The sequence below is a fragment of the Leptinotarsa decemlineata genome, unplaced genomic scaffold, assembly GCF_025532065.1.
Source record: "Leptinotarsa decemlineata unplaced genomic scaffold, Ldec_3_MD MMD2_tig00026299_RagTag_RagTag, whole genome shotgun sequence".
In the NCBI taxonomy this organism is placed as follows: Eukaryota; Metazoa; Arthropoda; class Insecta; order Coleoptera; family Chrysomelidae; genus Leptinotarsa; species Leptinotarsa decemlineata.
Window position 1 is genome coordinate 9,572,931 of NW_027412676.1, and position 27,871 is coordinate 9,600,801.

General features: G+C 33.7%; 2 protein-coding genes across 6 annotated transcripts in view; one reads left to right on the forward strand and one right to left on the reverse strand.

The window, feature by feature from the left end:
* sona (sol narae) overlaps positions 1-27,871 on the reverse strand; it is a 214,974-nt gene that overhangs the window by 149,086 nt on the left and 38,017 nt on the right. For 3 of the 4 annotated variants that reach the window (XM_074180559.1, XM_074180558.1, XM_074180561.1), the window contains exon 2: positions 16,104-16,175. In XM_074180559.1, the coding sequence (XP_074036660.1) occupies positions 16,104-16,166 (63 nt within the window). In that variant the 5' untranslated portion in view covers positions 16,167-16,175. Of the gene's footprint in view, positions 1-6,423; positions 6,540-16,103; positions 16,176-27,871 lie in introns of those variants that run through there. The other variant, XM_074180560.1, reaches the window with a different exon arrangement.
* LOC141484901 (uncharacterized) lies at positions 26,020-27,676 on the forward strand. 2 transcript variants are annotated; one of them, XM_074180556.1, is made up of 3 exons: positions 26,020-26,538; positions 26,598-26,819; positions 26,906-27,676. In XM_074180556.1, the coding sequence occupies exons 1-3, from the start codon at positions 26,368-26,370 to the stop codon at positions 26,927-26,929; spliced, it is 417 nt and encodes a 138-aa protein (XP_074036657.1). In that variant the 5' UTR covers positions 26,020-26,367; the 3' UTR covers positions 26,930-27,676. The 2 variants fall into 2 exon arrangements, with proteins under 2 accessions (XP_074036657.1, XP_074036656.1); XM_074180555.1 differs by having other exon boundaries at positions 26,878-27,673.

Sequence of the window (27,871 nt, forward strand, 5' to 3'; positions counted from 1 at the left end):
TAACTGAAAAATCCAATTGGTCAGTAACTTGTCGTGTTCATAAACTTTGCCTACAAGTTGAAAAAATCAAATGAAAAATAAAATTTCCATACGTAGCTTTCTGTAGTAACTAACGTTTCGGAGAACTATCTTTTTCCGTTTTCAAAACCCAAAATTCACTTTTAATCTTCCGCCTCAATTGTGAACAGCTATATTTCTTTTGACACACGTCAGATTCTCTACTGATTCAACTTTGTTTATTTTTCAGATTTTCAATTTTTAATTATGTGTTTACTGAAATGGGTTAAACATGTATCTAGTTTGGAACGCTTATAGACTATGAGGAAAGGTGGTGGTATTGAATGTGCAAGTCAGATTTCAAAGAGGGGACACTTTCACGTCCAGAGATACCTCTGTCAAAGTCTGTTTCGGCTTTTTGTAATGAACATTGGGAGAGACAATGAACATTAGTGAAATCTGGCTACATGTCCTCAAATGTACACAAAACAGGTCATACAATCCTATTGATAGAAACAAAGCCACGCCCACCAATGATGATATGAAACCGGAGACAAATAAAAACATTGTAGTTTCTGCGTTGAGAACAACAAGAGCACTTCGAAAGTTACCTCATCGCTTTTGATGATGCCTACCGTAGTAGTAGACGAAATAGCAGGCGTAAATACCTATAAACCACGTCCGAAAAACATAGAAAATAGCTTTGACACTCTTATAGATATATTAATTAGTAGCCCGATTCAGAAAAGTACAGAAAACAAAAGAAGAGTGTAAAACAAAAGCCTTGAGTTTCCTTGATGGTTTCTGGAAATAGGATTCCGATCAGAAGTTGTGAAGTTTAGCCCATTAAACCCTAGCATAAGACACTTTATTTTGTTACTTTTCTTATTGAAGCAAAAATTTAAAAGTGTATAAAATTGCAGAACTTTGACACGCTGATTTCATTATCAGTGACAGTTCATATTCAATATTGATCATTGACTTTTTTATTTCTGCATCCATTCCAACGTAAGGGATGCAAAACTTTATATTGAAACTCTCAAATAAAATACATTCCTTGTTTTATCGTAACCGGGTTGGTATACAAGTTTTGAAGAGGGCTACAATATTTCTGGAAATTCCTGTAGATGGCATCCGAATGAGAGCTTCAATTTGATAATTTTTTTTAGTACTCGTAATTGAATTTCTATAAGAAATCAAGAACCAATCTGCCCCTTGCCTACGCAAATCAAGAGATAGTAATTCCAAATGGGCACAAACATCAAGATGAGAACACAGTATAAAAATTCGGCGCCCAACGTGGGGCTCTACTCTTGTAGCCGACTATATCTTTAGCCACTTAGATTTTCCGCCTGATTTTTAACTAATTTCTGAAATTACTATTTTTTAGAGTCCTCTGAAAAAGCCATACTTTTACAGAACTTCAATATATGGCAATGAGGAATAGCCGGTTCATGGTAGTACTTTGAGATATTTAGTTCTCCATATTATAATTAACCGTTCCATTTGCACTTACATGAGAAATTGTGTTCTTCAAAAAGTTGGGAGAAATAAAAAAATTCAAGGATGAGTTTACTGTTATTGGCTTCATGAATGTCGCCAAAATCTTCTGTTTGAATCCGCTTTGTTTTGATACAAGCAATTACTTCAAATATCCACAAAACTCTTCCGTTACTTATTTTCTTAAATAATTTATATAGTACAAGTGAAAAAAATTGTTCTATAGCCTAATGAAAACTGCTCCTTGATTTTATTGAACATTGTATGATGGTTGTGCGGTGAAATTAGATAATTTTCATTCACGAGAGTACCAATCATATAAATGGCTTTCCAAAATCGTTTATTCAAATCTGCAAATATCTTCAACTGATAAGAACTTTTTATAAATTTTGGAATTGGATATATGTGAAATTTGAAACATATTCCTGAAACTTTTTTATAAACCAAAAAAAATGAGGAAGTCTGTTGTTTGTATGTTTTATATGGTTTCAAATTGATAAAACAAATACCATAATCATAAGTGATTGTACTTGACCTAACTGTAACTCGGGTATTTTTTGTCTTGTAAAATCGTACAAGAATTGTGTATATCATGTTCGCCGAGTAAAAATACCAAGGATAGCAAGTCGAATGAAATTTTAATGACAGGGAGGTGTGTTGTTTAATTGGTGTTCGCAATTCACGAATGAATCAGCTGATCATGGGGAAAATTATTTGAGAAGGATTATAAACGATCACGACTCTGTATTGGGTATAATATTATGTAATACACACATCAAAATATATATATATATATATATATATATATATATATATATTTGATTGATGCAACTAATTTTTCTTTATTTTGAGTATTTCAATATTAAATTCTACAAAAAGGATTTGAAGCTTTATATCTTTTATTAATTATCTGCGAGCGCTTTCGACAGTTGGCAGTACTGTCATCTCCTGGCACTCCTCAAACTTGTAGAATTTAATATTGAAATATATATATATATATATATATATATATATATATATATATATATACATATATATATATATATAAATATATATATATATATATATTAGAGATGTTCATCATTGCAATAGAATCCACAAAACCTCCTCACTCTACTTGTTCAATATCCACATCTTATGTGTTACCGACATCTTATCCAAAAACCCTCCAAACTTCTTCGCTTCGAGAGGTGTAACTCGTTACACCTCTCGAAGCGAAGCAGTAACTCGTCTTGATAATGCCATCTGAGATGGTGGCGAAACGTCGACTATCGAATAGTACACAACGGATGAACACCCGGAAAAACAACACATCATATTCTACCATCCGTGAAAACTATATATATATATATATCACTCCCATATTGATTTCAATTCAAGAGCCACCGGTAGACAGCTGTTTCAGCCTATTGGGCATCGTCAGTACCGGGCAGGCGGTCCTCGATTGAAGACAAAATGAGAAAAACCAGGAAATAAATATATAATATTTGTATATATATATATATATATATATATATATATATATATATATATATATATATATATATAATTAATAAAAAATATATAATAATATTTATATATATATATATATATATATATATATATATATATATATATATATATATATAAATATTATTATATATTATTATATATATATATATATATATACATATATATATATATATATATATATTATATAGTTATTGTGATTCTTATATAATCAGTAATGATTATTGAATAACGAACTAGTTAGCTCCCTAACTATATTATTAAAGGAGAGGTGTTGGAATGTAGGTAGCAATATATCTATATCGTTCACTTGAACTATAACTAAGGCGTCATAAGTGTGCAAAATGATGTATACTGATGACTTATAGTCGATATTTGGCTTCAATGTTTCGATATTCAATGAAATTACGTCAACTGAGGTTGATAAACCATTAAACAAATATCGTAGTCTAAAGCATTCAGTGAAATAGAAACAGGTTTTATTTCTTTCAACGATTTCAGAATATTGTCTCATTTTAACGATAAAAATTATGTGTCGGTCAATATTTAACTTACAAATACCAATAAAGTATTGAAATAATGTCTGTGTTTACTTTCAATATTTCAGCTTTATTTTTGTCTTTAGAATATTAACATTCAGATGTCAACCTAGTTGAAAAAGTGACGGAATTATACTCTTGTGTCAACTAAAAAAATCATTGTGGTTTGGAATTAGTTGACAACCTTTAGTAATAATATTCGCTGTGTATGTTTAATCAATTAAGAATAATATTTCTCAATTGAATTGAATATATCTACGCTTTATGAATTCTATGATTCTGGTTCATTCAAACTTCATGAATAGTATACAAAATTTGATTTCAGAGACTGAATTGAGTACATGACAATAACTTCCAGTTACAATTTGTTGGCTACTGAGATGATTGGAGAGAACAAAGTCTGGGCTGGTAGGTTTCGTCTGCTACTCCGGCAGATATCTCCAGTTGAATATGCGTTGACTGTGAGAAGACATGATACTTTCGCAGTCAACGCATATTCCACTGAAGATTATATCTATAGGTGCTGAAGGTGTTTTTTAAAGGGAGCTAGGGTTGTAGTGATATTCAGAGAAGGTTGTAATTGAGTTGAATATTTTCAATGCATTCACTTTTCCAATATTTCTCAATCATTCGTTTACTTTAAAGTACAAGTACTATTGACTATTTAAGAAGATTCCACCTAACCAGCAGTTTTTGTAAATTCTCATCGCAACCTAATTTTCAGAAAGTTTGAAGCAGTATCAAAATATCAAAAGCTGGTATAGATTCAATGAATTAAAAAACAAATTAGTCTTATACGGATATGTTGCTAGATGAAATTAGCACCAATATTAGAATATGAAGACACTAATATTATTTAAAAGTTTCAGGCCAGTGAGTTGATTTTGCTGGTCCCATCTGTACATGTTATATATTAATTGTCTGACGGGGTTTATTTTATTTTTTTTATTGAGTGGAAGTACAACTATTTTGGGATATACATTAAGTCGTATGTTTATTGATTTTGTGACTACTACCTTTGACTTTTTGAATTTTACCGCACAAACTTCAATAACATGCATTCAAATCCTTAAGATGAAATGAATAATTTTCAGTCTCTAGCATCGACATAACGTGGTGTATGTGGAAAATGCAGAATCAATTGAACGCCCACATTTATTGCAAAACCGTTCAGCCACAAGAATTTTTACTTCTTGGTTGGTTAGATAATATAAAAACGAAGATATTTTACGGCCGCAAGTCCAATAAATCTATACGAAATAGTATAAGGTAGGTTCAGTACGCCATAAACTCATAGCTATAACTATTGTGATGGAATATCTGAGAATTTTCTTTTTTATTATTTACACCTACTTCGTTACTTTGTATATACTGAAACGGATTATATATTAAACTTATAAATTTTATGTCTAACTGTAGCTGATGAAATGTTTGTCACATTCACTTTATTGCATCTGATTCATTTCATGTGTACAGAGCATCCCAAAGTAATGAATTTGGTCAACTGCTATATAGTGTATCCCAGAATTGATATAAAAGCTGTGATGGACTAAAAATTTTGGAATTTTACTTTGAGATATTATTGATGTACATCAAGGAATGGATTTGAAAAAGTATACAAAACTACGAGCGTTAAAGAGAAAACATTGTAGTTTTTCGAACCTTGAAAACAACAGGCATCTAGATACCTATGAGAGTGTAGAAATAAGTAAAGATAATAATATGAACAACGATGGTGGACCAATACCTAATAGTATAGACTATTACACAAGGACACATTGTAAAATTAATTTAAGACACTCAAGACGCAGGTACCTAGCAGAGGTATCTATTATATAAATAAGGATATCATTGTATGAGCACTTGGTGATCGAACCACGTGTCGAGGTGATGAAATAGTAGTTTGGTGTTCGGATAAAACTCCAGTAATATTCATGTAAGATACTGATTGAAAATTTTCTTCATGTATCACAATTAGGAAAGAAATATTTTGGCTCTACTTCTCCATCTTTCTACAAAAAATGGAATGGAAGAAAATAATCAATTTTAAAATGAACTTTTTACAAAGATGTCTGAATCATGCAAAGAAGTAACTTTCAGACCCAAAATGGAAAAAAACTGTCTCAAAAACAACTACTTTCATAAAAACAATGAGTTAAACAAAATAAAAAATACTTCTTAAACAACTACTTCCAATGAACATCGAATTATACAACACACTTTATATCCAGTTCATACTCCAAACATGCGGCATGGAATTTCATCATTCACAAGATTGCTACACAATATAGTATATGAAAGAAGTAAAATTTCACTCACAATTTTGTATAAATTGATAAAAATACGACGATGTTATCTTCGTGATGTCGGGACGGCGTGATATACGTACGCAGGCTGACTTTTGAAATATAACTATCACTGCATTTCATTCTCCTTCTAAAAGTCTACAAAAAAGTCAGCATTAATCAGCTAAAAGGGCAAGGGAGCTGGGCTCTAGCCTGATTGAAATAAAGACGCTTCGTTGGAAAAGTCAGCATTGCCATATGCCCATCTTTCAAGGATAGCTTACTTTACCCATCTTATGATCACATATAATGTGGTAATTGTAGAGCAATCAAGACGAATACGATATCAATATTCATTAAATTGAATACTTCAGTCACCTCAAGCATTCATGCAGATTATAATAGTGCTTTACACTATACAATTCAAACCTATCGAGTTATAAAATTGAACCATCGCGTGACCTCACAAATTGATTCAACACGAGTGATAAGTAAAGGTTGCAACTGCGTTGGTTTTGTTTTACGTAGTGAATGAGTCTGAAGGTTGAGGTCATATTTTTTTAAGTATTGTCTATATGTAGATAGGTACTTACCTATTTTAAAGTTAATGGTTGTGAACATATTGTTGATTGAGTGAAATTTTCATTTGTAGATACGAGCTATGCGACACTATGACTGCTGGAGAGTCTCAACAACAACTGACTCAGTCAGTCGTAGTTGAGACTCTCCAACCGTAGTTTTTGCAGTCAAGGCACATAACACTGATTATATCTGCCGCAGTGACAGACGGAACGCTACTACAAGTTTCAATTGTACAAGGCCCACCAGCCTACCAGAATTATTATTTAATGCTATTTGATCTTCTTGAATTTGTGGATATTTGGGTTTGTAATTGCCTAAAAACCAAAGGAAATAGTCCGGCAGTTTTATATTGTTAATTTCAGAAACTATGTATGACGGCACAATATGAATAATAACGGAATATTCAATTATATACTCCAGTATCATTCCCCGTTCAAGATCGACCCGTGATTCTGCGATCTTGACATCTCGGGTCAATTTACAAGAATAATAATCAAAGCGCGAATTTTTGAAGGTTTCCAAGTTCCTCGACAATGTTTCTTGCCGACATACAAACAATAAACCATCATTACCATCTGTCAGTTATCCTTGTAGAATAGTTGTGAACAATCGATATCGATAATGGTCCTCTATGCGGAAATACGCCGATTATTTTTTCGAATGTTGTTGGGATTGGATTAATTGATACTTGGATACTCTCTGTTTATAGTTTTTTATAGTGATTTTGTCGACCTTCGCTCCTCGGCTGATTTGAATTAATGAGTTGTAATTAATCGAATGCTCATCAAATGTACACGACCTCTTAATGTGAATAACAATGAATGGAATTTTACTGTGAAAATTGATTTAATTTGCAAAATTTGAAGTCATAGCCTGACTCTTTAATACCCGGTGTTAGATTGATCTGGGAATCGATAGAGAATTGATGCCTCTATTACAAATCTAACAGCGAATTTCTGGATAAATTTGGAACTAAAGACCACTCAAAGTAATCCATGACGAGGATTTGGGGACCCTGGTGGAGACTGACCCATCACAAACAGTGCTTGGTATGGACGAATAACTGGGCACCGTTCCCATGCGGTTATTGGTGGTTTGAACCGTATTGGAAAGTTCGAAAATTGGGTGCCCCACGATTTAAATAATCGACAAAAATTGTCACTTTTCAAGGTCTGTTCTCCTTTACTTTTGCGCAACCAAAACGATCATTTTTTTGACGTTAACAGGAAACGTTCAGGATAGTGCTTGGACACCGATAAGCCACACAGACACTTCCTAAAAGCGAAAACCTCTATTGTGAGGAAATTGACGAAATGTACCGAGAATTGCGTCAGCAACAGCCGTCACTGGTCAACAGAAGAGATCCGATTCTGCTTCACGACAACGCCGGTCCGCATGTTCCAGAAGTAACCGTCTGAAAATTTAATATATTGACCGTCCAAATTCTGCCTCACCCACCATACTCCGCAGACCTCTCGCCAAACGATCTTCTTTTCAAGTACTTCGATAACTTTCTCACTGGTACTTCGTCAATCAGGACCAGGTGAAAACGGCCTTCGTCGATTTCATTGAAATTCAAGCACCCAATTTTCATGCTGAGGGAATTAATCGTAAATTAATGTTACGTTGGAGAAAGTGCACCACTTCAAATGGTGCTTATTTCGATAGAATTGAATACGTATTCACTGATATATTACGATTTGCAGTAGATTCATAAAAACGGACAAATTTTCCGCCACAACCTGATACTAAAAACATGTAGACTATATAAGGACTTTCATTCCGAAAACTGGAAAAATTTCTCAGAACTTGGCGAACGCTTTGATTTCAATCAGTCTCATGTCTTTCGCAATGAAGACATTAAAAAAATTACTTGACAGGCATATTAGGGACAAAACACTGGTCATCAGATCACTGCATAATAAGCCTACCGATCAGGTATGTCTTTAGAAATCGCTTTATTATTTATCATAGAGAAAGTAAAATATACTCATAAGAACAAAAAAGTGATTAGAGCTGCTTCATTGGATATGGAAAAGATAGTAATGGGTTGTCCTCAAAGAGGACAAGTTACTACGTCTTCTGGAACCATAATAGTCATAAAGTACTAAGCTTTGCAGATACTAGTCTAGGGCAAATTATAATGTTAAGTTGAATGTATAGTTGAGGGACGTATGTAGCAGGTCCTGAATATCATAACTATATGGACCGATGAAGAAGAGCTTAACATAATCCCAACAAAATCGACCATCGTAGTATTCACCGAGAGGATCAACATTTCGAAGTGAAGAGATACATCTATCGTGGAAGGTCTAATAACTGGTAGTGATACTACATCTCAGGCTGACCTGGAACCAATATCTACAAACAGTGAAAAAAAGGTGCGGGTAACACTGATGTTGGCTGGAGACATCTACGGAAAGACATGAGGTCTAAATCCAGATATGGTGGCTCTAGACCATGGTCTGTTAGTCAAACAATAAACAAACTACTGCTACTAACAATCTAAGCAGGATGCAAAGACTTGCTGTTTGAGAAAAGTTGGTGCAATGAAAACCAAAAAATCAGAGACAGTCTTGAATCTTCCTTCTTAACATTTTATGATGGGCGAAAAAAAGAGTAAGTCAGTTCAGACTGAAAAACTAACCAAATCACATGGGATCGGACGGAATAAAAATTTCGGAATATATGAAGAAACGAACATCAAACATGTCCTCGAGCCATATGATACCTCACTATATGTTCGATACAAACATCGCGATAGAAGTCCCAAACCAGGGAGAGTGGAGAATGAACAATTGAACAGTCATCCCCAGAACATGCTCGGCAGAAACAGTTGGTAAACAGTCGGGTCAAAAACCGACAATGAAAGCTAGAATTCACTGGGTGAAGGAAAATCTTCATTACAGTTACCCAATGGGTCAGCACATACCATTCTTTCAGGATGAAAGTTTGCAATGTGAAAAACACATTAATTTGAGGCATCAACGAAATTTGCGGATCAATATTTTAACAGACAGCCAAGGGTGCATTTGGAGCACTAATTAGAAATGCTATAACTAGAAATGCTAAAACGTACTGAATAAACCGGTGGGCAGGAATATATACTGGGTGGCAGAACATTCGGGTATCACAGGCAATGAAAAAGCTGCTGAGTATGCTAGACATGGATCATCAACTCTATAATATAGGCCCTGGACCAGCTATGGGGGAACCAATTAGGCGAATGACTGTTTCAACTTCAAGGCGGAGCTCCATACATGAGAACCCTACTTCAAAGAAGGTTTGAGCATCAAAATTTGCAGAGGTGTGTACAGTTTCCTGGTTCGGAACAGTGTTCCAAGCTTTTGAGAAGCAGCCTCTGCAATTCCAATGACATGATTGTGCCAAGACACATTGGTGTCCATTTCAACCCCCAACAAACTTATCGAAGCAAAAAGCAAAATTTTATGTCCTGCATTATTATATGCTGTTTGGGGACATTTATCTTTTTGGAGAAAACCGATGCCTGGGTGTTGGTGGCATTGAATTGAACCTGGTTACTTTCATCTCAATACGAAATCATTTCTAGATCCTCATTAAGATATGGAACCTCCTGCTGCTGGTGGAAATGTTCATCCGCAGTCGATGTCCTTGAATCTAAATGGAATGACGAGACAAGTGAGCTGTCGTCAGCAAAGCAATTTATTGGATTCTCTGTTTTTTCCGATGAGCGTTGTCGGCAAAAGTATTCGAGAGATATCCATCGACAGCCACTTGCAGGGAACGTTCTTTCAGGAAGCTGGAGAGCCATATACAAAAATGACCCGACAAGCCATAGCATCGAAGTTTGGCCAGCAAACCTCAATGCCACACACGGTCAAAGGCCTTAGAAATATCAAGCGTAACAGCTTTGACTTTTCATGTTTCTTGATTGCGTTATTCCAAATATAGGTAACATACGATAGAAGGTCGACTAATGATCTTTGTTTCCGAAAGCCATATTGATGATCGCTTAAGATGTTAAGCCTTCCAGATATTCACAGATAAGTTGGTTCGCGGTTTTCTCCATGATTTCTGATATTACTGATAGCAAAGCGACTGGTCTATAGTTATTTTGCAGATTTTTCTTGCCCTATTTGGGAATAGGCTGAAAGCGAGCAATCTCGTAAAGAGATAATGTTCATTAGGAGTATGCTATACAAGGGAGATCTTAGCTGTAAGTTATACAATGATAGCTGCAGACAATGCAACAGAGGGGCAGATATAGGTCTTTATGTTTTATGCGAATATGAGGCACTAAATCACAAGAGGTGAACAATTTATAGATAAACTGATTATTTTTCAGTTTGCGGGGGGTCAACAACCAAAATACAGAAAAAAATCAACTCCCCCACATGAAATGTTTTCAAAGAATGAAATAGAGGTATATTGTTAATCGTTGCCACAAGAAAAATACGTACTATCTGGTGTTTATCCAGGCAAGTCAGATAACAAATTTTGATGCAATCAATCAATCAAAGGTATATAACAAATGAATCATAATATAACCGACAAATGAAAATTTTCATGATACTTACTGAGGAAGGGAAAATAAAATTCTAAAATCGTAACTCATGTACACAGAAGAAAAGTATTTGCCAAATTGTATAGTAGTAACTTCTCATTTCATTGATTCATTTGATATCAGATGAATAAACTATCGTGAAACACTTGTACATTTTTGTCATTGAATTTGTAGAAAATCGTGAAATAAATCTATTTAATCCTGTCAAATTGTATAATCACTTCGTGGATAAAACTACTATGTTAATGGTTATCAATTTATAATGAGAAATGGACGCACATGTCTGGTCAATTAGCAAAATTTTTCACCTATGTTGAATTAATGAATGATGCTGAGCTGATAATTTATCACAATATGCTGATGACATTTATTTTTAACCTTTTAATATTCGTTTTTGAAGATTAGCTTGGAAAAAACTCCGAATCATGCATATGTTCTCAGTGGGTACTTATCGATTTTGTTTAGAAATTTTTATAGTAGTATGGGTGTTGTAAATGAATTTTTAGTGACCTGAAATTTTCATTTTTGTATATGTTAGTCACAAAATGTCAGGTATTTCTGACGTTTGAAGAACAATTTCGGAGAAAAAGAGTTTTTAGGTGTTTCGAAACGCCAGTTTTTCACTGAATAAAACAATATACTATTTTTTGTATGATTTTTGACAAAATTATTGATTCAACTGCCAATGTTACGAATCACATGTTGAAAAGTAACACCTCGTTAGTCCTTAGCTCGTACAAGTTTCGACTTTTCAGAGTTGTCGTTCGTAGGGGGGCAACAGGTGGTTAAGGAAAAAACAGATTTTAACAGAAGTAATAGAAAATATCATTTCGGTCACATTATTATTCGACAATGAATAAAATATTTCTAATAGGAATATGAAGTTGATACCAATTGAAAAGAATCTTTTACCTACTGCAGAATATATTAAATTTTAGTGATCTTGAATATTTTACATCCATAATCAAATGATCCAAGGAACTTTGAAAACAAATTTAAAAAATATGATTTCAAAAATCCATATCCAAATGTAATTGATGAATGCGTTCATCACTCTAACAAACTGTTGATAATTGTAATTAGCGATATTCTTATTGAAGGTACTGTTGAGATTCAAACTGAAATTGGCCAGCCCGAAATACATATATTTACAAATACATATATTACCATGCACTACCCGCAAATTTGTTGTAACATATTTTGAAGCTATTGAACAAATTTTTGAATACGTTAACGAATGTGTTTCTCAAAAATATTCTATATCACCTCACCTTCAGCTTTTTCGTCCACGAAGGTTAATATCAATTTCGGCAATTAAAATAGCATGTCTTGAGAATATTTGGCTAAAGGTAAGCAGCTAAACATTCAAAGTTTTGATGTCATCTCACCTGTTATTAATGGAATGTTTGCGGTCTGAGGCTTGGCTTTTCGAAGATATACGTCCTTCTCTCGTTTCGTGAAGATACGAATTTTACTTTTACACACAAGAAGATTGCGCATTAATATCACTGAGAAATAATTTTTGACAAAAGTTTGTTACTGAAATTGACAGTACCTTGAATGATGAAGATATACTTAAGTATGCACTGAAGATGATGGTGATATCGTTGATTTTATGATGTATTATATTTTGTCACGAAAAATCTAGAAATATCTGGAGTGTGAAGTTATACATCAATGAATTAACGAAAACAGTTGTAGGCATATTGATATTTACTTATAATTGAAAAAAATTAAAAAATACTCAGGAATTTACGTGTTTGTATTTTACTTAGAACTGACTGGAAATACTTGATTACCCTTTTTTCTGCTGGACCCCATAAATTCTATCTCAATCTATCGAACAAAATATACAGTGTCATCTCCAAAGTATGCACCATATGGGAAACTTATTTGTTAGGGGTTTTTCGACAAAAAATTATTTCTGATAAAGTTTGTGCATCCCCTAAAATTAAACATGCACCAACAAAATACACTAAAACACGCGTAATATACGAGGAGACTTCAAATATTTGATTTTGTGACAAGAGTAAAGTACTCTTATTTTGAAAAATCTCGGAAAATGTTATTTATAAAAGTTGTTCAGCATTAGAAATCACATCCAGATATGAAGTTACACCCAAGTGAAGTTTCATTTTTTTACCCAATTCTAAATGGGGACTACGAAAAAAAAATCCTGTATACGACGGTTCATTTTAAAAGCCTGTAATATTACCAATTACACAACTATGGTGTTAACCACGATCAATTGTTTTGAAAAGTAAATTAAGTTTCAAAGTTTTTAGTGCAAAGTTATTTTTATTTTTTGTCAGCACCGAAAATTACTCAAAATTATACAGTACTGTAACAAGAACTTAATATTCAATAATATCAAATCACAAAACATCAAAATAAAACAGGCATTTCGGAACTAACTCATTGATTTTATGGAGATTCAACTTAAAACACTTATTTTGGATAAGAAAATCTACAGGAAAGTTTGTTCAGAAAAATCAATTTCATTTTGATGTCTTGTGATTTGATATTATTGATATTTAGTTTTCGTTACAATACTGTATAATTTTGAGTAATTTTCGGTGATAACAAAAAATTAAAATAATTTTGCATCAAAAACTTTGAAAATTAATTTACTTTTCAAAAAAATCGACCGTGGTCAACACGACAGTTGTGTAATTTGTAATATTACAGACTTTCAAAATAACCGTCATATACAGGATGCTGTCTATTTATCGTTTTAGCAAAAACTTGTTTTTCGTAGTCCCCTTTTAAAAAAAATGGGTGAAAAAATAAAACTTCACTTAGATGATGCTTTCAAATCTAGATGTGTTTTCCAATGCTCAACAACTTTTTCCCGAGATTTTTTGAAATAAGAGTATTTTACTCTTGTCATAAAATCAAATATTCGAAGGCTCCTCGTATATTACGAGTCTTGTACTGTATTTTGTTGGTGTATGTTTAGTTTTAGAGGATGCACAAACTTTTATCAAGATTAACTTTTCGTCGAAAAACCCTCAACTTAACATATTTGAAAAAGTTTTTTTGCTTTTCAACGAGCTATTTCAATTTTTGAAAGTCACTCAGCACTCTGGAATAACGATCTCAAGGGTCGGTATAATCCCTTCAGTTTTATCTTCTTGAAAAACAAAATTGCCAATATCAGTCTGATTTGATGATAGAAAGAGTTATTGAACAAAAAAAGTAATTACTTATAATTGAAAATGATTAACAAAGATGATATAAGATTCACATTTTTATATAAGTTTCGATTAACCATTCAGACAAGTCTGAAAGGTCTCAGAGCTAGTACTAGAGTGCCACTAAGATTTAGCTAAAGCCTCGTTAGATAATAACATTATACTGAGGTGGGTTAAAGGACACGACAGGAATGAAGGTAATCGCATTGCCGACTCTTCAGCCAAGGAAGGGGCTGAACTAACAATTTTAGGACCCAATGACACCTACGGCCTGATGACTATGATTGCGGAACTAGCCAAACGTCACACCCATGCTCAATCCCTAAAAAGATGGGATGAAATCAAAGGATGCAGTCTTGCCAGGATCACCCTGGCCACCCTGGAAAGCTGGCGCCGAAGAAATATCTGGCGATGACCAGAAAACATCTACTCTTTTCAGTAGAATTTCTGACTGGTCACTCTCAACTGAGGAAACACCTCCATATTATGGAGCTAGTGGCCACACATCTATGCGGGATGTGTGAACAGGAATATAAAACTGTCTGGCATGTCTTTTACGAGTATCCGGACTTATCGTGAATAAGAGAATGTGTGTTCGGCGAGTCTTGGCCTACACCTGCCGACCTAGGAGGAAAACTCCTCGGTAGGATGCACAATGCGTCACATGTGGCCGAAGTACTGTGGGCCTACACTCACCCTCCCTACTTTACAAATACAAAAGTCTGAAAGGTATTCAAGAGCCATTTTGATTCCAACCTTGATAGTATATGCCACAAGTATAAGTTATACCTGTTTGAACAGTATCGTTGAAAAAATAACTACAAATAAATCAATTGAAATTAGTAAATCGCCAGACGGCATCGAAAAAAACTATTTTCATTTAAAACAGGCAATATTTTTATTTAATCTCCCGCAATTAACTACGCATTCTCTATTTACTTGCAAATTCTCTTTTGTTATGCCTAGACATTTCAAAAATATCGTTGCTGAACATTATATTAAAATACTTTATTTATTGAAAATACTTCTTCCACATCTGAACAAAAGTACCGTTTCTCGACAAGTCTATCGCTAACCAAGTTATCATCATCTAGAGATGACGAAAACAGTGAGATAACAGACGACTGACTTATATCAAAAGACACTTTTTTCCGCACCAGATTTATTCGATTTGAAATGATCGAGTATCCCCTTGTATAATTCTCAAACTTATTTCACAAAGTTACTATAAAGCAAGGCAAGAATTGGTATTTCTCAAACTTTTTATATACTTTGAATTTTCTGTCATAATTTCCAAACGAGTCTATTATTTAGAGTTGTAAACCCATCACGGCCTTTCAAATATGTTGCTAGTACTGAAATTGTGAATGTTAGTGTTTTCGAAATTCGTCGAAGGGAACAAATCTCCACCCTTCCCTCGTTTCATAGGAATTTTAAAAGGTCACCTCTGATATCATAGTTACAGATTTTTCTTCAATTAGAGTATATTTTCATCTGTTTCCTTTACATTATTCATTGTTTCAAGACGTACAATACAATATTCAAAGTATTTGGTTGAGTATTGGAATCGTAAGTGACTCAAATTACATTCCTACCTTCACAATTCCTCTCGCAGTTTTAATGTTTTTTTTACGTGACAGGTGGATACAAAATCTTTGTGGGCTTCGAAATAAAAAATCTGTTCAGCTTCTCCCTGAGAAAAAATATGCAATTGACCTTAACCCTATTCTCTCCATAAGAAACAATCACGTAATACCCACATTCGGAGATTTCTAGACCTTAACATTCTAAAACCTTTTCCGTCAGTCATGGCATGACACGATATTTTTCAGACACACTCAGGAACATGTATAAACTCAAGTGTACATCTGAATGAAATATTAGAATATGAAAGACAACCGACAACTAACAGCGAGAACAAATAATCCTTGAAGATGGTCGGTCTACTCACCTCGAAAGATGCACATGTGCTAAAAAGCCATGAAGTGACGAAAAAAACCCAATGGTGTGCCATGTCTTACTCCTGGAACAAAACATTATAATTAATGCGTGTACAAATGCAAGTAAATGTGTTATAGTCAGTCGGTCAATGTGAAAAGTTCAAGGCGGAGGAAATACAAGTGTTCCTGTATGATCACATTCCGTATTGGGTGGGTATACACAGACATATTGATGAAACAACCAATAATAAATTATATATTCACGTGCTACCTGTAAGAAAATACCGGCCCCATTTTTTAGCTGATCTCACTATTGCTATCTCAGATTGAGAATATCAGGTGTTCGCCAAAAACTATAGTTGTCGAATTTCGTATTTTGGCTTTATCGCCTCCATTTCGAATGATATGAAAAAAGGAAGAAAAACTTTCAATATTGTATCATATTTGTTACAATCAAACCAATTTTCAATGCGACGTTCCTTTCATTAGACTTAATCATCTTTATTTTTTAAATACGGACCTCTAGTTTTCTTCATCGAGTTTCTTAGTCACTGTAATATTAAATTCAGCTATATGTATATTACAATCCATTTTCTCACCATCACTGTATGTATGTATCCTGAATCGAATGAATATCACTTTATTATTATGGAGAATGTCTTTAGAACTTAACCAAAACGCCAATTTCAGTATCGCCACCTCTTTTAGATACTGCACAACTCTTACTCAAGGTTTTTTCAAATAGACCATGATTCTGTAAACTCCTCTAAATGCATTGGAAATATCTTTTGGATGGCTGTTGTCCCTCAAGTTACAATTCCTCATACAAAGCTAGGGATCTAGGGTCATTTCTCAGACATATCGCGTATACTAAAACATACCAACTTTCCCGTCATTAGAAAAATTCATTTGTTTTCCCTCACGAATTCACACTAATCGAATGATAATTTACGTACCTTCTTGACAGTATATTTGAAAATCTATACTTATGAATGCGAAAGTAACCCACTCATTCATCTCCACTCATTCATCTCTGTTTCTCCGTACTAGTGAGTCCTAGGAAGCTAAAATTTGATATATAAGCGTTTCTTAGGTCTTAGATGCCCACTAAGGAAGGAGTTTCGAATATTCCAACTAGGGCGCCCTCTGTGGGGGTGAAAAGGCGCCTTTACATATGAAAACTACCTTTTTCTACAGATGCTATAGAATGTGCCACTTCTCTCATCGCTTTCATACGTTGAAAACGAATTATTTCTTATGCAGTGAGAAACTATTAGAGGCATGAGAAACTATTGGAGTCACGGACATGTTTATGAAATCAAAAATTATTATTATAACTTCAAATGTTTTGTCATTGATATTTAGCAGGACTTTTTTGTGAATTAGAGTGGTAGAGATTTGAAGACTACAACAGATTGTCAGATTGAAGACTTATCAACACACTTTTCGAAAAGCATGCGTCGGATTTCCTACTTCGTAAACAAATGAAGTCTAGTACCATTCAACACTTCTAGGAGAACGACTGTAAAATATGGGATTATTGCTTTGAATTACCAAAACAAGAGGATGGCACTAGATTCTTGGATTCTTACAAAAATCTGGAAATAACAAATAACAAAGTGTGTGTAAACTATGAACGTCGACACATATCTCATTCCAAATAGCCAATTGTTCACTATTTCATGTACCTTTCCTAGTTAGAGTTAGAGTCATTAGCTGGGAGCATCGCCTGATAATGACAACTTGGTTTGGCGAAACGAGTTTTCAGTGACTTGAATTTACTACTTCTCATAGGGTTTCTTGTAGATGATATCTGTTTTAGAACAAAATGAGAATGTGTCGTCGATATAAATTGATAAAAACTAGTTTCTGTGTGACTCAATATCCGTGAAGGAGGTTGTTATTTCGGAATATTTTTCATTGATTTTTAAGAATCAAAACTGTTGCCTAAAATTTAGATTCAACCTACTGTTTTATATGTTTGTAAAAATATTCGTAGAAATGACTCTATGCAAATATTGTAACTAATATATTTTTTTCAATGCTGTATCAATTAACACCAATATTTTTATAACTATTTCGATTTGTTTTCGAATTTTCTCACATATATGACCACCGTGTGTTTCGAAATATACTTTATTATGTTCCAAATATACTTATAAATATGGAAATCAACCAAGGTTTCCATTCTATTCTGCATTGGAATAGACGAATTATCAATTTTTTGCGATAAACAAATCCATGATACAATAAAAGTTTGATCATTTTGACTGCTGAATTATCGAAAACAACTTCATAATTATTAAAAAAAAGTGTTTCCCTTTAAAACTTTCAACTAATATCACTGATTAATCGATCTTGATATTATCCTTGCTCCAAATCGTTTTTCTGGTAGAAAAAGTATTGAAGCATAAATTAAATACTAGTTGATTGATCACTATACTCACATTATATCCAAATGCATCGTTGAGAAATCGTATTGATGTTACATAGGTAAGTTTAACCTCGTGGATCAACTCTATAAATATTACATATCCAAAATAAGTTATGTCAATAGATAGAACCCAAAAATTTTGAATAGTGTAGCGATTACGATTTTTCCATTCTTCTGTTTCACTGCCATATTGAAATGCATATGCAAACACGTTTTTTTGTTAACATATTTTTTTCAAATCAATATTCGTGCTACAAAAATCAAGCATGAAATATAATACTGCTAGTTAGATCAATGAGTACCAACAATTATTTGAAAATGTACGTAATATGTAATATAGAGTTGGACTTGTTTGGATATTAGGAAACGGCGATGAAATCTCTTCCTGCTATAACTTCATCTATACGACTTCATCTATCAGCTACGGAGCACATCTGCACAGGCAGCAGAAAGTTCCATATCTTAATGAGGATCTAGAGATGATTATGAATTGGGGGGAAAGTAACCAGGTTCAATTCAATGCTAACAAAACGCAATCATCGGTTTTCTCCAAAAAGATAAATGTCCCTGAACCGGATATAATAATGTCAGGACAGACAATTCCGCTTTCTGCTTCGATAAGTTTGTTGGTGGTTGAAATGGACATCAATATGTCTTGGCACAATCATGTCGCTGGAATTATAAAGGCTGCTTACCAGAAGCTTGATGGAACCAGCAGCTTCAGCTGGATGGAACCAGCTGAAGTTGCTGGTTCCATCCAGAAGAGAGCCATCCGCCTGATTGGACACACGAACATGAGTTGCAATCTTGATAGTCTGGAACATCGAAAAGAGGTTGGCGATTTGTCACTTTTTTTATATATATTTTCGTTTTAAGGTTCAACTCAGTACACCTCGAACTTCACTGTTCAAGAACTCTTTCATCTGGAGAACTGCATTCATGTGGAATAAACTTCCTGAGAATGTTTTTTCAATGTATGTAATCTCCAGCGATTCAAATGCAATGTGAATCGCTACTTTCGCACAGGCGCCGCTCTCAGAGCGCCTATAGGATTTTCCCTATAGTGCTTGTGTATTGTCCTCGACAAAAATGTGAAGTAGTCTGAAGGAATGGATATCGAAATAGTTCCTTTTTTTTATTATGTTATAGCAGGGGAGCCCACGATGCAAAATGGGGACTTACTCGAGCGTCATTGAGACATATTAGGTTGCAAAGCTTAGATGATAGGAAGAAAAAAATGTTATATAATATATACCTTCTGATCGGTGGAGGAAGCGGCTATAGATTTTTAAATATGTAAAAAAATACTGTTGCATGGACATACTCGAGCGCGTCAGATATATAGATATATATGATATATAGATATATATGATAGCATCAATGCCCTATGTATTTTTAATAACGTTGGTTTGTTAATCTGATCGTTTGCATGATGTGGGTGGTTGTACGTAAAGGTTAAAAGTGAAAAGAAAAAAAATTAATCGAGCGCGTCAGATTTCCTAAGGGGATGTTAAGTGCAACAAAAAAAAGCTCTCATTCTATAATCTGACGATTTCAATCTGACGCAAACTTGCGGCCATTATTATAATGTGCAAAAAAAAATCGCCAATTTGAAATACTCAAGCGCGTCAGATTAAGATGAATATGGTTCACCTTCATGTTTTAGACGTGCTGTCCCATAATCAGACGATTATCTGGAGGGATTCGCTTAATCTGCCAAAAAACAATATTTTTTTAATTTTTTTTTTCAATTCAACGTAGGTACTTAATTAATTGAAAAGCTCAGGAAATAGCATGCAAATAAATAAGTGCATGTTTTTTAAGTAGAATACTTGTATTTATAAGAAATTTTTTTTTAAATACTCAAAAAAAATTAATTTTCTATAATCAATTGATCAATTAATAAAAGAAGAGGAATTGAACTTTCTATGTTTTTTACTACTTTTATTTGTAACTACGTTACTGCAGTTTCGTCCTATGAGGACATTTTCAAACTTATACAATATATAAGTTTGAAAATGTCAAACTTTTGTGCAAAATTGTTGGAATTTAATTTGTTTAAGACAGTTAATTCATTAATTTGTCACATCATCTAACGTGGAGCCTCTGTTATCTTTGATATTCAAGGCAGTCCAATGATTAGACCTGTCGGGTCGAAACAGTATTGGATCCCAAGTTCATCTAGTGCCTAGCAGTGAAAGCTGCATAGAGAGACAAAGGACGAAACAAATTCGGCGGTCGATGTTACAACTGACCGCTTTGGAGAGCCTCGTTTATTTTTGATATTCGCGGATTGAATTTTCTGTCGATGCTTCAGACGGCGTTTTCGTAGGAGGAGATGTCATCGCTTTTACTTATTGTCGACTAAATGATTCATCAGTGATGAAATTCATAAACAGATTTACCGATCAGTAATTTTTAATAGCGAATAAATGTATTGGTTATTGACGTCAACTATTGAATCTTTGATTGTGTAGGTAACCTTGAATTGATATGAAGTAATCGAATGACAAATAGACTGGGAAGTAAATTTGTGAAATATTGCTAATAATTAGATTATATTAACGAGACGTCGTTGACAATATATTTTCAATAAGAGAATGAAACCGCACGAACGAACTTTGACTTTATCTGAAAAGTAAAAGTTTCAAACAAAGTAAATATAAACATCACAGATAGGAGTGACCATAAATGCAATCAATACTTTGAATGTTAAAATACTGATAAATACAGCTTACACCGACCTACTAACATCAATGCAAATATGAGTTTGCGTAAATATTCAGTAATTATTTTCAGGTAATTGTGATATAAAATAATAACCCATAATTTTGTCTAGGAGCACATATGCCCAGATAGTAAGTACTAATTAAAACAAATGTATATATTGCAGTTTTTTCATTTCATTAAATCTCAATTTGAAGTTATTCAAAATAAAATTTGCGTCCATCAAGATTAGCCGTTTTGTACGGTGAGAGTTTATTTAATTCATATTTTCTTTACTCTTTCATTTTCTAATGTCTCGTACCACCCTGTACAGGCAAGTGGTTGCATTTCAGAACACTTGAACCTCTCACGGTTCATCCCTCTCGAGAGAGCGTTGATCGGTTCAATGTATATTATACTAAAACCAATAATGATTGAGAGTAGAAATAAGCCCAGTTGACAGCAAATCGGGGGCGTGCTTATTAATTTTTGGGAGGGTTTAGAATGAAAGAAAAATCCTTAGTACAATTAGTTAAAATATTCATACACATTTTTTATTTATTTCATTAAAACTTTGCAATATCGTAATCTTCAACCTCAGATTCGTCACTGTTGCTACCGCTATCATCAAAGTGAATTATGATTGGTTCAATATTGTGTTCAATACGGTTGTCTACGTCCCACATTTTTTGCTCTTCTTTTAAAACATGCTGCATGCATTTCTTCCAGTCTTCTGCAGAAACAGTTCGAATAGCTTCTTGTAGGTGATGTTGCACGTCCACTAATTTTAAATGTTCTGTTTTCTCGTGCCACATATCCTTTTACTTGCGCCCAGATTAATTCTATTGGGTTTAATTCGCAGTGGTATGGTGGTAACCTTAAAACTGTAATTCCACGACTTGACGCCATTTCATCCACTGCGAATTTTTTATATTTGTCTGTGTGTAATTTTGTTAGCTGAAGTAGTTCTGCCTTTAAACTATCTTTGTTATATTGGATGTTCTTATTAATTAACCATTCTTGAATTGCTGCTTTCTTCCATGATTGTTTCGGTAATGGTTCTAAATGTCGACTATGGTATGGGGCACTGTCCATGACGATGACAGACCCAGGTTCCACAAGTTGAATGATGCCTTCAAACCATTTTTCAAACACCTCCGCATTCATATCTTCATGATAGTCGCCTGTTTTCTTAGATTTAAATATTAATTCACCATTTGGTGAAAATCCACTGTCGCTTCCTATATGCGTAACTATCAGACGACTACCATTTCCAGATGGCTGTTTTAACCCAACTGACAAACCTTCAATAAAGGCTTGTCGTGCACTTGTTATATTACCATCCTGCCATACTTTTTTGACCGTATGTCCTTGGTTAACCCATGTCTCGTCCATGAAGTACAATTTTTTTTGAGTTTCCGAAATTCGTCAATTTTTCTTAGATAGTTTCTTCTCCATGCTATTATTTCTTGACGTTCAATGAGAATGCTTTTCCTGTCAACTTTTCCGTACGTAAATTTCATTTCGTGTACAAGTTTCCTAAAAGTTTCTTTACCCATTTTTGGGACCAATTCATGATCGCTAAGTGCCTCCAGAACTGTTTGTAGTGTGGGTAGCTCATTTCTGAAAAAGAAACTGTGAATAGTTCTGCGTATACTGGTTTTGGCTTCTTCATCAACTGTGATTTTTTTTTCGTCCGCTACTAGTTTTTGGCGTTTGTACGTCCCCATGAATTTCTGCTTCTCTTAGTATTTTATAAATCAATGATTTTGGTACACCGGTATAATCAGAGCACATATCAACTAATTTATCTTTTGTAATTGTAGAACTTAATGATGTAGAAATGCCCGGTTGGTTATTCGGAGGCACACACGTAGAATTACAGCACATATGCACAAAGTCATCTTTTGGTGGCTGATGATCTCTTTCAAGACAGTGAAAGAAATCATCGACGTGATGGCCCGACGTAAAAGGCCCGACCATGTCTCCCATTTTTTGAGTAGTTTGAGAACGGTGTAGAAATATAATTATGTAACGCTTAAACACTTATTAGCACTATTATTTTCACCAATTGTTATCACAACACGTCGATTGCTGACGTAACTTAACTGTAAAACGTACAATTCACGCTGTATAATTCACAAACCAATGATACGCTCATGGCTGCAAGTACATTAGTGAGGACTGCAACGATGAGATGGAAGGTACGGTAAAGTGACAAAGACAGAAATATCGTTGCGTACAGCGTTGCCTCTAGTTGTAATAAATATCTAACACTATACAGAAAATAATGAATTTCAACTGATCAGTAATCAATAAATGTATAAGTATTACTTATTACAAGCTCATTACTGATTTTTGTCATAAATAATACCTTTTAATCGTATTAGTATTGTGTATTATCTATAATTTGCCACAATCTACAACTCTACTGCTTACTATATTTTGATTCTGCTATAAACTGGTAACGTAAAATTTAGATATGACAACGCGCTTTACTCTCAATCATTATTGGTTTTACTATAGTAAGTTTTAGTTCTGTCATAAACGACAATAGTTAAACATCTGTTTGTTATCTTTCATATTCACGCACTGTAAACATATTCCAATACCTGCAATTGGTGAAAAGAAGAACGGGCAAAATAACTATTTATGGTATGAGTGTTAAAAGTAAGGTTTTATTTTGTGAGTGAAGAAGTTTGCGAGTTGAGCAATTTCACGAACAAAATAAAACTTACTTTTAACTCAAATATCATACAAAGTTTTATGTACAACTGTCCTGTTTTCATAATAAAATATATAAATTTGATATTTCTATAAAAACACATTTTGACATCTCTTGTCAGTTAACTATTTTCATGTTATCGCATTTGCTGTGAAGTGGCCGTGTCAGGTGACGCTGAATAACCAGGTTACCAACAAACAGTATTGTTTAGCTCACGCGATTTATTTAAAGTCACATTTGAAGTTCTTGCCGGTGTTCAATGTCTTGCATTCAAGTACCTAACAATCATTGTATTCCTTCGATCAATAAGAATACAAACTAAGCATAGGATGCTTCTGTTTTGCACTTCTTAATGATCATCCAGAAAATATTCCTAGAGTTTATACAGTTTATGAATCAGACGAGTCAGACGAGTGATCAGTAAAAATTGATTTCAGATAAAAAGCAAAGAGGTACAGGAATTTTTATGAGGTAAGTATTTGATAGTTATTTAAAATTATAGGTATCATCAGCAGAATAAAAGATTAACATTAATTTCATTTGGCTCTATGAGTTCCTTTACTGTAGTTTTGAAATCTATCTCCCTCCTCAATTCTTTCACACATAAAGGTAGTGAATTATATAAGTTAGGGCCAATGAAGAAAACAAATCTTTGTAAGTGACTTTTCTTGAAAATCGGCAAGTCAATAGATTTGTTTTCTACGAATCGGGTAACATAATGTTTAAGCGGATTAACAATGGGCTTTGTTTTACGGTAGGTATATATTAGGGAATAATATGCAAATAATTTTTTGAAGTTTAGTTGCTTGGATTCCTTATACAGACTTTTTATATTATATAATCTGTCCTTTTTGAAGAGTATTCTTAGCAAACAATTTTGAGTAGTTTACAATTTTTTTTTGAGCGTTGTGGTAGAGACCTCCCCATATTACTATGCAATATCTTAAAATTGACTCAGCTAATGAGTTATAAATTATGGAAAGGTTCTTCCTACTGAGAATATCACGTATCAAATGAAACTTAGGTATTAGTTGCCGTAATTTCTTTGTTACATATAATGCATGTTCATCCCACCTTAGGTTTTGATCCACTATCACACCAAGATACTTTAGTTTATTAATTTTTTCAATCTGTGGACAACCTCTGAGGCATATTCCATCCGAAGAATTACTATGTACTGAAATATACCTTTTTGTAGGTTGGTCTGCACTAGTTAGAGAAAAGGTGATGAAATGACTCTTCTGAAAATTTACTTTTAATAGGCTGTGATTCAACCAACTGTGGATATGAGAGAGGCTTAATTTAATACATTCATATACCTGTTCCTATGTATAATTTATGAAAACAATAGCAGTATCATCTACATATGATACTATGTGGCCATGAAAGTTATTTAGATCAGCAATGTCGTTGAAATACACGAGAAACAATATTGGACATAATGAAAAACAATAACATTAGTGAGGAATTGTGTGTTCCTGGCGATATTGAAGAGGCTGCAAAAAGAGCTTCAATTGAATTGTTACCAAAAAAATCGGCTCAGCAGCAAATACAACGGATATTAAGAAGCACGGAAGATGGAAGTCTGCGACAGTAGCTGTGGGCTACATCGATCAATCTATTTCTTATAAAAAGGCTATTGTTGAAAGAATAATCCCAACAGCGTTACAGCATCGTCTTCTTCACTTCAAGAATTAAATGTAAATGCCCATGAAATTGTCAACTCAGCTAGTTCAAATATATTACAAGGCTCTTCAACATCGTAAGGTATATCAGCAGTTTTTTCAATTGTACTTTTCATATCAATGTTCATAAATGATAATAATAATGTATTTAATGTGAATTTTCAACAGAATTTAATTGTATCTATATATCTATTGTTCATAATAATACTACCTTGAAAATTGAATAATTATGTTTTGTTTATTGCTATTTGGTCGAAAAAAATCGTGTTAAACACTAGTGTTGAAGATATTTTTTAACACGCTACTTTGTAAACACCATCTTTTAATACTCTTGACAACCATTAAAAATATCACTTTTAATAACAGTTGGACAAAATAGTTATTTATGTATCAAGGGAATTAGGAGGGCCTTAATTACCGATGGCAAAGTTTGCGTCCCGAGGGCCTCTGGCCCGAGGGACAGCAATTGCCTGAGGTTATTAAGGCTCATTAATTCCCGTGGTACATAGATAATTTTATTTCTGACCGATTTCAATAAAATTTTGTTCATTTTTGAAACGGAAAAGTGTACCAATTCATTACCTTCCCGGTATATTTGAATCAGGTACCGTTGATTATAGTAGAGTTTTCTTGTTGCTAGGTTGTTGCTATGTTACTTGTTTATAAACAGAACTTTGTTATCAAGCTGTGTTTGCGGTGAAAACGTGTTTTCTACCCCAAATATAATGGAGGATATTTTGAAAAAAGCTGAACAAGCAAGAGAATCATTAATTCCATCGAAAAGTGAAGCCGTATACCAAAAAGAATACAAGATATATCTGGACTGGCTGACACGGAAAAATGTTATGCCAAAAGATGTCACTGAAACTGTATTTCTGGCATATTTTCAAGAACTGGTAAGGAATCTTCTATGTTTTTCGGTAGATTTGGTAGTAATTGTGTTTATTCGTTTCAGTCAGAAACGTATAGTCCGAATTCTTTATGGACTAAATGGTCAATGCTAAAATCGATGGTGACTATACATGAGAAACGAGATATCACCAAGTTCAATGAACTACAGGCTTTTTTGAAACGGAAGAGTAAGAGTTATAAGCCGAAAAAGTCTGCTGTTTTATCTCCTAAAGATGTTATCAGATTCCTAAAGGACGCTCCTAATGATATTCATTTATTGCATAAGGTAATTTTTTTTCTTATTTTCCTTTTTGTGTGTATTTATTTCCTTTTTTTTGTTATAGGTTGTTTTGATTATGGGTTATTTTGAAGGATGCAGAAGTCAGGAACTTTTGAATATGAAGATATCGGATATAGAGGACCGGGATTCCGTTATGGTAGTGAACGTACCGGAAAGTAAAACTGGTGTATCGAAGAAATTTACAGTTGTGGATGAAAAAGAGTTCTCCGCTTTGCCTTTATTAAGACTTTATATGTCTTTGCGTCCTAAAGGTATTGAACGATTTTTTTTGAGCTTCCGACAAAATAAATGTACATCTCAGCCAATTGGAAAAAACATGTTTGGGAAAATCCCCAGCAAAATCGCAATGTATTTAGGATTGCCAAACTCATCTTCCTATACGGGACATTGCCTTCGTCGCACTTCTGCTACTGCTCTAGCCAATGCAGGAGCAACTATGACTAACTTAAAAAGACACGGAGGTTGGAGAAGTTCCACGGTGGCGGAGGGGTATTTGGAGGATAGCATCGAATTGAGAAATAAAACGGCGCGTATGTTGTCTACTTTGTCATCAGAAGAGGCAGGTACCTCGACTGTAGTGAACAGAAGCTCCAGCCATACAAAAGAAGAAATTGTTTCCAGTGGCGGAAGTAATTTTCAGGGAACATTTCAAAATTGTACATTTATTATTTGTAATGACGTGAATAAATAAAATATGGTTCAGTTTTCATTTCTATTTATTTTTACTTTTGAAAGGTAGAGGGAATTATAAAATCTATAATGTCCCAAGGGAGTTATGACCCTCTTTATTGATAGCGTAACTATGACGATATAAGCTTATAATATCCCGGTCAGAAATAAATATATTTATTAGATTAGTAACAAGTAAGCGTGTCGATAGTACACTCAACTCATTAATTTTCAGTATTTTGGAAAGAACCAATACCGAGATAATAATAATAATAATAATAATGATAATAATACATTTATTATTTACCAGTACATAAAAATAATACAAAATAACTTTACAAAACAAAAGTATCAAATGCAGGTAAATA

What these genes read in the sequence shown, in the direction of transcription:
- LOC141484901 (XM_074180555.1), top strand. Translation starts at nt 26,368, where the DNA reads ATGGAGGATATTTTGAAAAAAGCTGAACAAGCAAGAGAATCATTAATT. An exon ending in TGGCATATTTTCAAGAACTG is followed by an intron (nt 26,539 to 26,597) that starts GTAAGGAATCTT and finishes TATTCGTTTCAG; the next exon opens with TCAGAAACGTATAGTCCGAA. An exon ending in ATATTCATTTATTGCATAAG is followed by an intron (nt 26,820 to 26,877) that starts GTAATTTTTTTT and finishes TTTTTGTTATAG; the next exon opens with GTTGTTTTGATTATGGGTTA.